Here is a 13,405-nt window from a genome sequence, read left to right as displayed (position 1 = left end):
ACTCCTGCGAATCATATGTAATATCACTTGTTAACACGTATGTACTGTGTAAAAGGTTGTCATGTTTTACACAATCGCGTGCATTGTTTATGTGTCGCATGTCGCTTTTCCCTGAAGTCGAGCTCACTCGTATATGTGGGGAGGGGGGCAAAAGTACGATAAACATATCCGCGGGGAAATTGATTCGCGGCGCAGAGGTCGCCGCGGATCCCGCGGATCTAATTGTACCGCGGATCTAAGTAGACTTACAGTATTCGCCTTGCATACGGTAGGTCGTGAGTTCGAACCCCAGCCGGGTCATACTAAAGACTCTAAAAATGGTACATACTGCTTTCTCTGCTTAGCACTCAGCATTTGGGAAAGAGTATGGCAGTTACTACACACCACTATCAGTGGACTAGCCCCCTGCTGTAGTGACTTGCACAAAGTTGTGTGGCCCAAGGGCTTTGGAACCGGAGATGGGCGCCGCCTTATGCACCTTTCAGTGCGGGAAGGACTTTAACTTTTTTTGAACTTTTGGCGTTAAAAACTAAAAAGATAGAATAAATGTGTATGCAACTTTCATATATCACTATTTATTTCGAAATTGCAATTCCACTGCAGCTGTAATTTATACCATGTGTTTGAAGCATGAATTACAACCAAGGCTGCCCGACCAGACTTCCGCTGTGATAAAGACAAATTTGTTCACAATCATTGCGTTTTCACATGTTTTAAATAAATAATAGAAGAACGCGTGGGAGTATATATACCGTTTGATAACAACAAAAAAACTCGCCAAAAATCGATATTTCAAAACATTCGCGTTGACACGCGTCATTATTCAAGCATTACTATCATGTAAATTCCTCAGCCACCCTTCAACAATACCTTAAGTAAAAGAAAAGCATTTAATCATAGTCATCTTGTGTATTTGCAAAATTTCACAGATTCTGGCAGCCTGCAATCTTACTGACAAATCGTCCCCTTAGCATTGCCATACAACTGTATATTGAGCCTGGTTCATATAGTGATACTTATACGAATTATATTCCAATTAAAAAGTCAAGGGGAACACATCTAATTTAGGACGCAGCAAGGTCACCAACGTATCTGTATCTGTATAGTCGGTATAACGTCCGTCCTTCGGCGTAACACACCAGCGTCTGTATCTGTATCTGTATAGCCGGTATAACCGTCCTTAGGCGTAACACACCAGCTTCACAGGCACATGGTTATATTACACCGGACGACCTGTTACACCTAACCTTCGCATATCTAAATGCATGCGTTGTTTAAAGCTATCAAATGGGTGTGCCTGTACAGTGCCTGTACAGTACATGTACTTCACGGTAACGAGTTCTCCTCTACAATATTTTTAGGAAAATACGAATTTTTAAACAGTGTCACATCAATCCTAGGTTGATAAGTCTCGGGTACTTGAAGGCATGATGTCCTTTTTGTGCTGCGGGTCCAGTGAGATAAGGGCTTCAACAGAGCAATGATCAGAGTTTACTCTCAGTCTGAGGTTGTGTAGGAGTATCCGGAGTGAAGAAGGCGCTGATGTGAGGCGCCACTCGTTCTGGATTGTTCAGGTGAACATGGTGGTTGCCTTCGATTTGTAGCTCTGTAAACTGCACAAAATGAAAAGAAACTTACATTGGAGAGACTGAACGCTCACTCGAGACCCGTTTCAATGAACACAAACGTCCGAGCTCAACTACCTCTGAAGTGTCTCAACACAATTACACATAGAGTCTCCTGGACATTCAGACTTTTAAGGAGTCCATCTTACATCGGGGCTTTACAACCATCCCTCAACAGAGACGGAGGGCGCCATAGACTTTATGCAACATATGATCTCTACTTTTGAATAACTAAAAGTTGAAGTTTAATTAATCAAATGTTGGCTAATGCACTAGTACCTTCTATGTTAAGATAGCTTTGAACATATAATCATATTGTTGTGAAAAGTACTTGGCCCAGTCAGGAAAATGTGCAATAAAGGTCTTCATTCATTAAGCACTTACCTGACTACTGTTGGCCTTGAAGAGAGGAAGAAACATCTGTGACCGTTCCCTGTCATATTCTGGAGGTGCCAAACGTTCTGTAGCACTGTAGCAACGAGACATCAAGGCTTGAAGACAAATTGTACTGTATATTTTAGAAATTCCAGGGCAGAAATTCAAGGTCGCTTTTAATTAAGTTAGGGTTAATGACCTAGCTGCCCTGAGGTGTATATGGTGTCTTACGGCCTGGTCACTCTATATATAATTATGATTGCCAAATAAAATAACAAGGCGATTTTATGAGTTGATTAGAACACCATCATCTTTAGCACGTTCATGAATCCACCATGCTTATGGAAAAGAGCAGCGGTCCATCCCAATGTGAGTGGATAAAACCTTATAACAGTCTGGTCTTACATAGCTTGTACTTACTGTACAAAACAGGCATGTTATGCCAAAAGGGGGTTTACAGGTTTGTACCAGTTAAACAAATAGATAAACAAACAAATAATCATACCTCAACATCAGGACAGGACACTTCACACCCTTCACCAGCTCTTCCGCTTGTTCGGGTGTTAAACTAAAAAAGCCAAGCTATGAACAAAAAAACAACAACACAATAAGTAAAAACAGCACACGTCAGTCATCATGAATCCCACTAATTACTAGATCATCTAGGGTCTCATCAAAAGTCAATCTATTGCATCAAAAGGGTCTTTATTGACAAGTTTGAAGTTATATATTATGGACTTCCTGAGGAACAATTTACATGCGACTGTGAGCTAAAGGAGTCAATCAAACAATAAACGTAGCTCCATCATGATACCATTCCCCTGGATGTTTAGCATTTGACACCATCACATCTTCACTTAAGTTTGAAGAATTTCTAGATATCAATCAGATTACTCACTGACATGATTGTCATCAACTTATTTAAGAGCTCTTAGAAGTAATTTTGTTTTTCAACTCCTGAACTTACATTTTTCAGGTTCAGGTCTCTTGTATACACCAAACCTGTAAATAAAGCAAACACAAAATGCAATACCATGCATTACAAAGCCACACATTTTACTGTTTTTTTTTACACTCATATATAGTACAATGTACATATACACACACACACACATGTATTCATTTGCACACACACACACACACACACATTTTTGTACACACACACACATACATACACTAACACAAACACACACACACACTGTGACACTCACACATTCACACACACACACACACACACACACACACCACTACACGCATGAATTGGGGTTTGCATGTCAAATTTTCTGCGTGATGTCACTGTGTGATGAAATCACCTCCTTCCACTTCTCTGGTCCCACGTTCTAACAACACTGCCCCAGACTTTCTGGTGACCCACTCATTCCCTTGTAGTAACCTGGAAATAGAAAATTTAGAATCAACTTTGAATCAATCAAAATTAATTATCTCTAAACGATGGACTGGTGACTAAGTTACTAAATTTAGTAGTCCCCCTTACGGCTGTGAAGGTAATCTCTCTCGGGGCACAACGGGATCCGGAGATCTGACAACCAGTTTTATCAATTCTTCTTGCTTTTACTAGTTTTAGTGTCATGTTGGTCCATTCTCTGAAATCATCCTCACATCTTTTTCGCTGCCTAACCCTGAATTTCTTTCTGCCTGGACGGTTCTTCGCATGATAGTTTTGACTTAAGTCCCGATAACTGTCAAACGTGGTCGAGTAGTCTTTGTCTTTGTGAAGGCTTATCGTCAGCTCCTGGCTGTAAGAAGAGAAAGTCCCAAATACATGCACAATGATGAAAAAAAAGGCCCCTGCAGTCCCACAAAAGCTGCTAAGGGGACCAAACCTACATGACTTCTATCCTAGCCCAGAAGATATCTACATTTGTACCACCAATTTAATTAAGTGCAATGCCCAAAGCATGTCCAGAGCACAAGAAATAAAAAGTAGACGTTCTGAAGTAGTACCACAGGAAGCCACCAGGTGGTCAAGTGTTGAACTTGGTTTTGCCTATATCTACCCAAACAACAATATCATAATGATACATCCACAGCTTCTCGAGGTATGCTGTCCAGAAACAAACTCACAAACAAATAAAACGTTTACCTAGCCTGCTGAAAACATAACCTGCACAGAAAAGGTAATGATGTGATCATTAAGAAGCAACAAAACTTACTTGTTGAGAGCCACTTCTCTGCTGTACACATGAGGAGGGAGTTGTGATGTCTTCTCCACATGAAGTTTCCTATGTACAGAATCTGCAAGTCTTTCCACTGTTCCCTCCTGAAAATAGAACACAACATGACAGACTGTCCGACTCATAATACAATGCTTAACTTTCTTCCAACACTAAGGTATTCATGGATCAAATTTTCCACGACTACTGTCGCCTTCTTCAGGATCAATAATGACCAATCACTTTTACGAACGTAAACTCGTGAGAGTTACAGACACGTGACTTTATCGACAAGTGTCTTTATGGATACATGACGTCAGCAATTGGTCAAATGTGCCAGGAAGTTTATAACGCCCACGAACTTGCAAATAAACTCCACTCATTAGATTATTAATCTACTGCACTTTGAACAACCACAGTTTAGATTAACGTCACATAAACCTACTATTCCATATGCAAGATACCCTTAACTGGAGACTCCGAATGTCAAAATTCTGACAATGAGAAGAAAATCAAAGCTTTTTTACATAATGTTATGCACAAAAAAAAGAACAAAAATGTTCATTCTTACCAGTGGGTGATAGAAGGGACCTGAAATGTCCAAGAGAGTCAGTCTCTCCACACTTGCTGGGAAGACTGCAGAGTACTTAAGACAGGGGGACAAAAAAACATGGGTAAAAGGGAAACAAACTTTATACATAATATTTCTATACATCTGTCCTTCTCGCAAGCACTTCATGAGCAAGCTCTACAACAATGGCCTTTTTTTGCTGACAGAATAATGTTTTTATTTTTGTGATGGCAGTTCTAATTGTTTCTTGTGTTTCCTGTCCCAAATGGAGGTGCATACGGTTTACTGAATGCAGGAAGCTCAAACATACATGCCAATCAGTCCTATAATACTTTTAAATTAATTTTTAATTTCCCTTAGAGGGGCCGGGGGTGAACTGCGTCTACAGAGACTGTGGCATCTATGCATGAAGATCAATTCTTTAAAAAACTTAAATTCTTTAAATTTCATTTTGCTTTACATCAAATATATAGAAAGATGTTGTCATACTCACCATAATTGCAATACTGCCTCCTTGAGTAAGGAAAAATGGGGAAAAGGACAGACAATGAGGTCAGCAGTTAGATGTCAAACTCAACATTTTCCCCAAAATGGGTTCTTTCATGTGTAAACTTTGACTGTAAATCAAACGGAAAAACATCAGTAGGAAAGGAGGAACGTCACACCAAACAAGACAGGAAAGTGTAAATCATATCATGAGTGTGACTACCATAAACAGCCAATCAGTCTATTGCTACAGTCACATTTGCACCAGTGCTCGTAGGGTCTGTAGCCCCGGCTGGGCCCTGAAGCAACAAATTTGTGCTGGTGGACGGCCAGATACCGGGGGTCTTTTTCAGTGTTTTCATGATACATGTAATATCATTAGTTTATGGCATTGTTACAGGGTTTGGGGTCGATTTTGACTCTGACTTAAGAACATCCCGGGTCCCAACCGTGCCTAAAAATAGCCCGGTAGCTGCAGGGTCACATAGGGGTCACACCCGAAAGTTCAAAAGAACAGCCCGTCAAACAACTACCCGGTGGGCCCCTTGCATGCAAGCTCTCTTTCTCATAACCATTGGAGCCTATATATGAGATATCAACCTTATATTTCCAAACCCGACCTCACATGCTTACATATCAGTGATGAGTGAAGATAATGCACGTCTGCCATTTGCAAATAGAGTCATCTTATCTTGATCTTACCATAAAATAATAACTCAAGGAACTCAAGCAAAAAGTTGTTGCTATAAACAGGTGATCTCGATAGATGGATTGCCGCAAGGCTAACACTATTTATTGACAAACCTTTACTAAACCATGCAATGATATGTGCTAGAGGAGAGTCTAGTGGTGTGCTGATAATCTGTTAATGGTGGAACAAGTAAGTGTTCATAACTCACCAAGACTGTGCGCAATAAAAGAGAACTTCTTCCATGCTAAAGCTGAAAATGAACACAATATCAACATGAAGACAAAATATGATTTAATGTCTTTTCTATCAATTACATTAGATACCTGTACCTACTATACAACTGGGGTGTTACTGTAATGCCTGAACGCGGTGTACTGGTTGTGCAAAATCAACAAACAAGTAAACAAACAAAAAAGATAAATAGACCTAGTCTGGCGTAAACTTGGTTCATGTCCATGAGGAAATGTTAGGTCATACTGGTACCTACATGTACCATACAAAACTGCTGTGTAATTCTAATTGTTATGCCTAAAAGCGGTTGCGCAAAACAAACAAACAAGAACATCAATGAAGGTTAGACATCCAGGTAATAAGATGCACCAAAAGCACTTACTGAAGCAACTGGATATGATTTTGGAAACGGTCAGACGTTTCAAATTGCATCCATTACTTTTCATCAGTGACACTGAGCAAGATTTGTCGATCAGCAAGTTTTTAACCACAAACTAGCTATTTTAAACGTCTGACAGTTTCCATAATCATATCCTGGAGTTGCTCGAGTAACAACGTTAACTTTTGGTGTAGAAAAACAAGTAACCAAACAATAAAGCTAAACCGACCTTGTACAACCCTGTGCACGTCCATGAGGTAGTTTTCGTACTTGTAGGTCATCCCGAGAGGGAAGTGGGAGGAGTGGCCATGGCCAGACAGGTCCAGACTCACAAAGTACAGGTCTGAAAATGAATGGGAAGTTACTGTAAATGCAGAAATGTTCACGGTGGTTTTATGTTCGCGGTGTTCACTGTGACTTTTCACCGCGAACTTAAAGCCACCACAAACATTTTTGTCCAAAACTGGTAATAGTATGTGACTATAGCACTGTCGCGAACTCAAAACCACCGCGGACACTCAATTTTCCCCTTAGCGCGAAACAAAAACCACGCGAAATTAAATGCATTTACAGTATCTTGAAAGAGTTCAGCTCAGTACCAGTAGCTTAAGGGTACAAACAATAGAAAGGGTAACAATGACAACAAGTGTCAGATTCTATGCAATTTCTAACTAATATTTCTACATACAACATTACTGGGGGGGGGGGAGTTGACTTCTTCTTTGGAGGCAGTGGCTGATGAAAAGTCCCACGTCTTTAATGACTAGTGGGTTTTTAAAGAAGAGCTAGTAAGCGAACTCCTACTCTGGGCGCCAACTCATGGGCATTCCTCTGTCGGGCGACCCCGAAGGACCTACATAGACCAACTTGCTGGGGATGTAGGAACGAGGTCTGAACATCTAGACCAACTTATGGCGGACCGTGTTGCCTGGAGGGAAAGAGCAACCCTAGTCCGGGCAAGCTGCCCGATATGATGATGATGAGTGGGTTTTGTGTATATAGGGCCAGAGAATTTCTTAAAAATTGTCTAACTTCTTATACGACTTATGTGAGACAAACAAACAAGTCGGTGAGGACCTTTCGGCAGCAGTGGCGCCAGGGTGTCGAACGTGTTGGCGTTGTCCAGGTAACCATGGAGACCGAGGACAGGCCGGCCAAGTGGATCTCCCCACGCTTTCCCTGCGATGTTGCCCCAGGGGACGGGAAACTGCAGCTCCTGGGTCAGCCCTGGGGGGTGGGGATGGGAAAGAGGACATCGTCAGTCTATACATGTCTAAAATATCTATCTTTAATAGGCCAAACAGATCTAATATCTAATGTGTTGCTTCACTAACTTCCGTATGACGTGTGAGTACTTTAACATTCATTTTGAGACGCCCTCATGGTGGGATATGACACTGAAGGTCACTAAGCACACTAACAATACACATGGTGCTGAGTCAGGCTATGATGCAGGTACTAGTATATACACATTACTGTTACAGTAACAGTAGTTATGTAGTACACATTACAATTCACAGGAACCATTGTTTCATGTGGGATAAATGAATTTTGTAATGAAGTGTAATCTTTTGCCTTGCATAGTCCATACTGACATTTTGATACTATCGTTTTAACGATTCTTTGAACAACAACTATACATACATGCACAAGTGTCAAAGTATTGAATTCCAAATGCAACTTCGACAACAGAGTTAGACGTCAGCACAACTCAGAAATTCTGTCAGGGGCCACAGCAAAGCTAATAATTAGCCTCATCTGCAGGATTTTTGCCTGGCGCTGGCATTTATTTTTTTGGGAACGCTGATTCATGATTTCCAACATAAAGGGGCCAAAGTCTTTTGCTGGTGATTACATACTAGTAATTGCCCCCAAAATAAATGCCGTCGCCAACCAAAAAGCCTGCAATGGAAGATAATGTAAATGTAAGGATTGCATTCGTCATTTCGGATGGTGACGTAAAGCCAGTGTATGAGGGAGCTTCAGGCATCAGCCTCAAGCGTTAAACCTCTGCACGTAAAAGAACCCAACACACTTATCCAGAAGAGTAGGGGTGACCCGGTGTGCTTGGCCAAAAACGCGAGCCGTAGCAAATCCGCATTGCACTACCACTAGCATCATGCTTCACCTCAAATGAGGATGCCTTGAAACGAAAAGAACGAGGGATGTGCTCAATATGTGCTTGATGATGAGTAACAAATTAATAATACCACTAGCATAATCAATGCCATACCTCTCTCTGTTGTCCCAACGTACACATCTCCTTCACTTGCACTCATAGCCATTATTCTACTAATCCTTGTGCGACTCAATACCTGTCCTGAGGTCTGGAGAGGAAAGAGCTAACATTTGTAAACAGCAACAAGAATTCAAACTATCATTCAAATTCAATACACGATATTTAGCTAATTAGTTTAGTTATAGATCTAAAACTTTTTCCAACACAAAAAGTTAGCACATCATCAAATTTTGAACTGTCCTATATATTGCATGCTGTTTTCCTTAGAATTACTGTAAAAACCCAAAGGGGCGAGTACGCCGCTCCCTGAATTCGAACCTGCGCCGATCCAACGCGCTAACCACTAGGCTAAAACGTCTGAACCAGTTAGACTGGTCAGTTTTGGAGGTTGATCCCCACTGTAATTACTGTGCCCCTGAGTGGTCTTCTTGGGCAGGTTTGACTGTATCATTAACTTGAACTTAAAGTCCAGAATTTGGGATATTCTAGCAGTTTATTTTTGCTGCAGTTTATGCTAGATTCAGACTTGGAAAAAGCTTCTGAAACTTACATGGATAAACAGGAGCCTTGGGAGGAGATAAGCGCTGCGACTTATGGACATGGAAGGTGCGCCCCCTGTCAACCTGCAAAATCATTACATGTTGAGTCCTGTTAGTAAGCACAAGGAATTCTTTATCTAACTTTACTCTTTTTAATTTTTTTTCCAAATAAGATGGACTTTTAGAAGATTGCAAGCATAATTTAGCAAGTGTGCCAAACATGTTGATTGCAGGTTAACCTGCTAGAATATCCCAAATTCTGGACTTTAAGTTTCAAGTTAATGATACAGTCAAACCTGCCCAAGAAGACCACTCAGATTAGACTGATCCAAAAAAATTGAGATGTGATCAAGAGGACACTGGCTATATAGTCCTGCTTTGTGATATGGGCTAAAAGGTAATTTCTAATGCCAAACACCACCATGTGGTTCAGGTATCAGGCTTCAGTTACATAGTAATGTTACATGATAGTAGAGTACAATGGGAAGAAATTATAAGAAACAACAAAATTATTTCCCTTCTTCTATGGTGGGGGATAAATGACATATGTATGTCATGCAAATGTACTACTTATAGTAATGATTAAAGATCAAGATACAATGTCAACAATCATCTTTCCCCCCGACACTGCATTACCATCCTGTCAATAGTGGAGAAAATTCTGTTATCGACAGGATCAATTCATCCTGTCAATTTTTCATATTTGCAAATTTTGTGCAAACTTTCATATTAGCCCTTGGCTTTATACTACTAGTAGTAGTTCCGATACTTTTTTTTGCAATTTATATTTATACATTTTGCAACTTCTTTGTACGATTTCCTGTCGCAGACATGATATTTAGTGTTATATGATATAGTATATGCAAAAGTATTGTGTAACATTTTGGGGTAGATCTATTCAGGTTAATCTTGAAACTTGATAGCGTGTGAATAAAAACACATTTCATGGAAGGTCTAACCGTTTACGACTGAACTTGCGCGATGATATGACGACTCTATGCTTGAATAGCTCACTTTAAAGGTTGATCACATCTTCTGATAGCCGAACAAACAGTAACAATGTAACGTTACATCATACATGTCATATAACGTTACATGTGTCTAGTTTAAACCGTGAGAACACAGCAAAAATCACGATTTCACGACAAAATGGCAACGGAAGTCTTCAAATCCAGGCGTTACTTTGAAAGATCAAACACTTACAGAAACGTCCGTGCTGTCGAGACGGGTGTCAAGCCTTAAGACGTCTTGTGGAGCCTCCTTGAACTACTGACTGAACTCCTTACGACCAGGTAAACTTTCATCCAACGTTCGCTAGGTCATTCACTTTTGACCTTTCTGACCTCCATTGTGATGGCAGCAGCACGAATAATCAAATGAAATTGAATATATTTCCCTATCGAAAATTGGGATATAAAATCTTTATAATTTACAATTTTCGATTATAAATTTTAACGATGGCAATTATAATCATTTCGCTCTTTTAAGTTGATATTTTAATTGTTTTTAGGTTTGTTTGGTTGCGTTGCGGTAGTTCCGGTGCATGCCGGGAACATGCCGTGTGCAGATGTGATGACAGTGTCGGAGTGAAGCGGTAGGTTTAAATGTCTTTATGTCGCTTTTTCTGCGACTTCTGTGTGTTTTTACAGCGCAAGCAACTTCTCAAACACTTAAAGATCGATTTTATATAAGTATATTTTATGATCAGGTGATATTTGGCTCAAAACTCGGGTGATCTGTCGGTGATCATGCCAGCTAGCGGACCGAATCGGATGCTCTTTGCCAGACCGCTAAATACTTTCACTTTATGTTCCATAATCTTTCCCAGATGTCAGAACTCAGATATTTGGTCGACATTTGCCATGATTTTCACTTGTTTCGATTTAAATAGTAGCTGTAATATTTAGATATTTGCATTTGTTCTGTGTTCGTATTGGCTTGATTATCATTGTGAACATTTTTACAAGTCGGTTAAAAATTAAGTCATTGAATTGAAATTATTCAATCATTTATGGTCAAGGCTAACGTTAAGTTGACGGAATGTTCCTGCCAACAAGAATTTTGTTTTCACTATTGACAGGATGTTATAGTAATTATTTGTTTTGCACTATTGTCAATAATCAGAACTTTGTTTGCACTAGAACTACATGTAATAAAAGTGACGGTGTTCCTTTCAATAAGACTTTTCCCTGCACCATAATTTGACAGGGTGCTCCTAATAGTCGCATAAATATGTGTAAAATTGCCTCCATAAACTTATGATATTCATTATAACCTTTTTTTGCACAATTTCAGGAAAATTCTTTGATCGAGAAAATGGAAATGAATAACGCCGTAGACGAGAATCCGGACCTTGCGAATGACAGGAGTCTTCAACACACCCTCTCTAGGTTTAAGAACCAGCAACTGTCTTCAAACCACAAGGCAGAGAAGGGGGAGAACCATGTCTTGTGTCTTAAGTCACTGGACCTATCTTCCTTCCCCGAATCAGTCTTAGACCTGACACATGTTGAGCACCTGGTGTTGGACCATAACAGCCTCGCCTCCTTACCTGGACAGTTATGCAACACTCTGACTCACCTGGCCGTCCTCTCGGTCATGGGGAACGACCTTGAAACACTCCCCGCCTCATTCGGGAACTTGACCTTGCTGAGAGAACTCCACGTGGGCGAGAACTGTCTCCAAGAACTTCCAGATTCCTTTTCAGATCTCAAGGAGTTGAGAAAACTTTATCTGACTGGGAATGAGTTGAGGACGCTGCCATGTGACTTCGGTCATCTAGAGCACCTGGAAATCTTCATGGTTGATGAGAATCACCTCAAGACGTTGCCCAAGATGTTTGGGTCTTTAAGAAGACTTGAGACGTTCGACGCCTCCAACAACAAGCTGGAAGTCTTGCCAGAGTCGTTTGGAGGACTTTCTTGTCTCAGAGTCTTGAACCTCAGCGGTAACAAACTGTCTTGCCTCCCTGAAAGTTTCGAAGATCTTCCCCGACTTCAAGAAGTAGAACTGTCTGGGAACTCCTTAAGTTTTTTAACCAAAGACTTGAAGTCTTCCCGCTGCTTAAAGAAGCTGTATGTAGACAACAACGTGCTGAAGGAGTTACCGTCTTGGGTTGGGCACCTATCGTCAATTCAAGAAATGTCGCTGAGGTCAGTTACTTCTCCGAACATCTCATTCTTAAGCCACTTATTGATTGATTCCTGAAGAAAAACAGATCGTCGTCAGCTCAAGAGGGAAAATAGCTACCTTTATCACATTTGTAGGTCAAGTGTGTGATAGTGCCACTTTTCCAAGAAATGAGTCGGGAAAAAAGTAATCGTTTCTTGCCGAAAACATTTACATTGTCAGAAGAAAAGACAAAAAAGAAACAGGGTATACCGAGGTATTCTGGCACCGGCTAAATGCTGAAGCCTAAAGTATATTTTTACGTTGCTACCCAGGGACAACAAGTTGATGAACCAGCCCCTCCCAGAGTCGTTCCCAGTGTGCAGCGGGCGGTCGTTACGGCTGCTGGACCTGAGCGGGAACTTCATCACGGCGCTGCCCGCCTCCATGGGTCAGCTGGGGACGCTGGAGAGCCTCCATCTGGGGAGCGCCATCGGAGAACTAGAGCGAAGGCACTTCCAGAACGGTGAGTTAAGCCCTGGTCATACATGTAGCCGAAAATGGCCTCCAACCCTTCCCCAACCATATGCATGGTTGCAAGTGGTTCGGAAGCTCAGTCGGTGGTGGTTGGCTGGTGGTTGAGAGTAAGTCATGACCATGCAGTAGTGGTCAGACTGCTGCCAACCTACTGGCAACCTCGGTCGGCTAATGGTTGGAGCCATGTTTAGCTATGTGTAACCGGGGCTTAAAATACAAGTTATTTTTAGTGATCTTGAACCAGTTGAGCTCACTGAAGAATAGAGTTAATCTTTGCTTCACTGACAGAGAAGACAGATGCTACATACAGTTTATTCAGGTGTCTCCAACTGGAACGCAGGCACTTCCAGAATGGTGAGTGGGGCTGTGTAAAGGGCTGCCTCCGGCTTGAAATTTTTTCCCATCCCACCCATTGTTTAGGTACAAGTACCTGAGCTCCAGTGTAGCTGG

General features: G+C 41.1%; 2 protein-coding genes across 3 annotated transcripts in view; one reads left to right on the top strand and one right to left on the bottom strand.

Annotated features, from left to right (window-relative positions):
- Nucleotides 1-555: 555 nt before the first annotated feature.
- On the bottom strand, nucleotides 556-10,625 carry LOC136440485 (serine hydrolase-like protein). Its single transcript, XM_066436534.1, has 14 exons — nucleotides 10,514-10,625; nucleotides 9,322-9,394; nucleotides 8,766-8,859; nucleotides 7,610-7,759; nucleotides 6,670-6,875; nucleotides 6,131-6,245; nucleotides 5,239-5,258; nucleotides 4,746-4,820; nucleotides 4,175-4,281; nucleotides 3,314-3,393; nucleotides 2,968-3,002; nucleotides 2,506-2,582; nucleotides 2,010-2,094; nucleotides 556-1,613 (listed from the first exon to the last, which is right to left on the bottom strand). Exons 2-14 carry the CDS (start codon nucleotides 9,370-9,372, stop codon nucleotides 1,485-1,487), a joined length of 1,224 nt encoding a protein of 407 aa, XP_066292631.1. The 5' UTR covers nucleotides 9,373-9,394; nucleotides 10,514-10,625; the 3' UTR covers nucleotides 556-1,484.
- Nucleotides 10,626-10,818: 193 nt separating this feature from the next.
- The window catches only part of LOC136440263 (leucine-rich repeat protein lrrA-like), a 7,604-nt gene continuing 5,017 nt past the window's right edge, over nucleotides 10,819-13,405 (top strand). For both annotated transcript variants that reach the window (XM_066436194.1, XM_066436193.1), the window contains exons 1-3: nucleotides 10,819-10,904; nucleotides 11,606-12,462; nucleotides 12,754-12,944. In XM_066436194.1, the coding sequence (XP_066292291.1) occupies nucleotides 11,627-12,462; nucleotides 12,754-12,944 (1,027 nt within the window). In that variant the 5' untranslated portion in view covers nucleotides 10,819-10,904; nucleotides 11,606-11,626. The remainder of the gene's footprint in view (nucleotides 10,905-11,605; nucleotides 12,463-12,753; nucleotides 12,945-13,405) is intronic.

Source organism: Branchiostoma lanceolatum, chromosome 8, assembly GCF_035083965.1.
Source record: "Branchiostoma lanceolatum isolate klBraLanc5 chromosome 8, klBraLanc5.hap2, whole genome shotgun sequence".
Lineage (NCBI taxonomy): Eukaryota > Metazoa > Chordata > Leptocardii > Amphioxiformes > Branchiostomatidae > Branchiostoma > Branchiostoma lanceolatum.
Note: the sequence above shows the minus strand (reverse complement) of the source record. Positions and strands in the feature narration are given on the sequence as shown.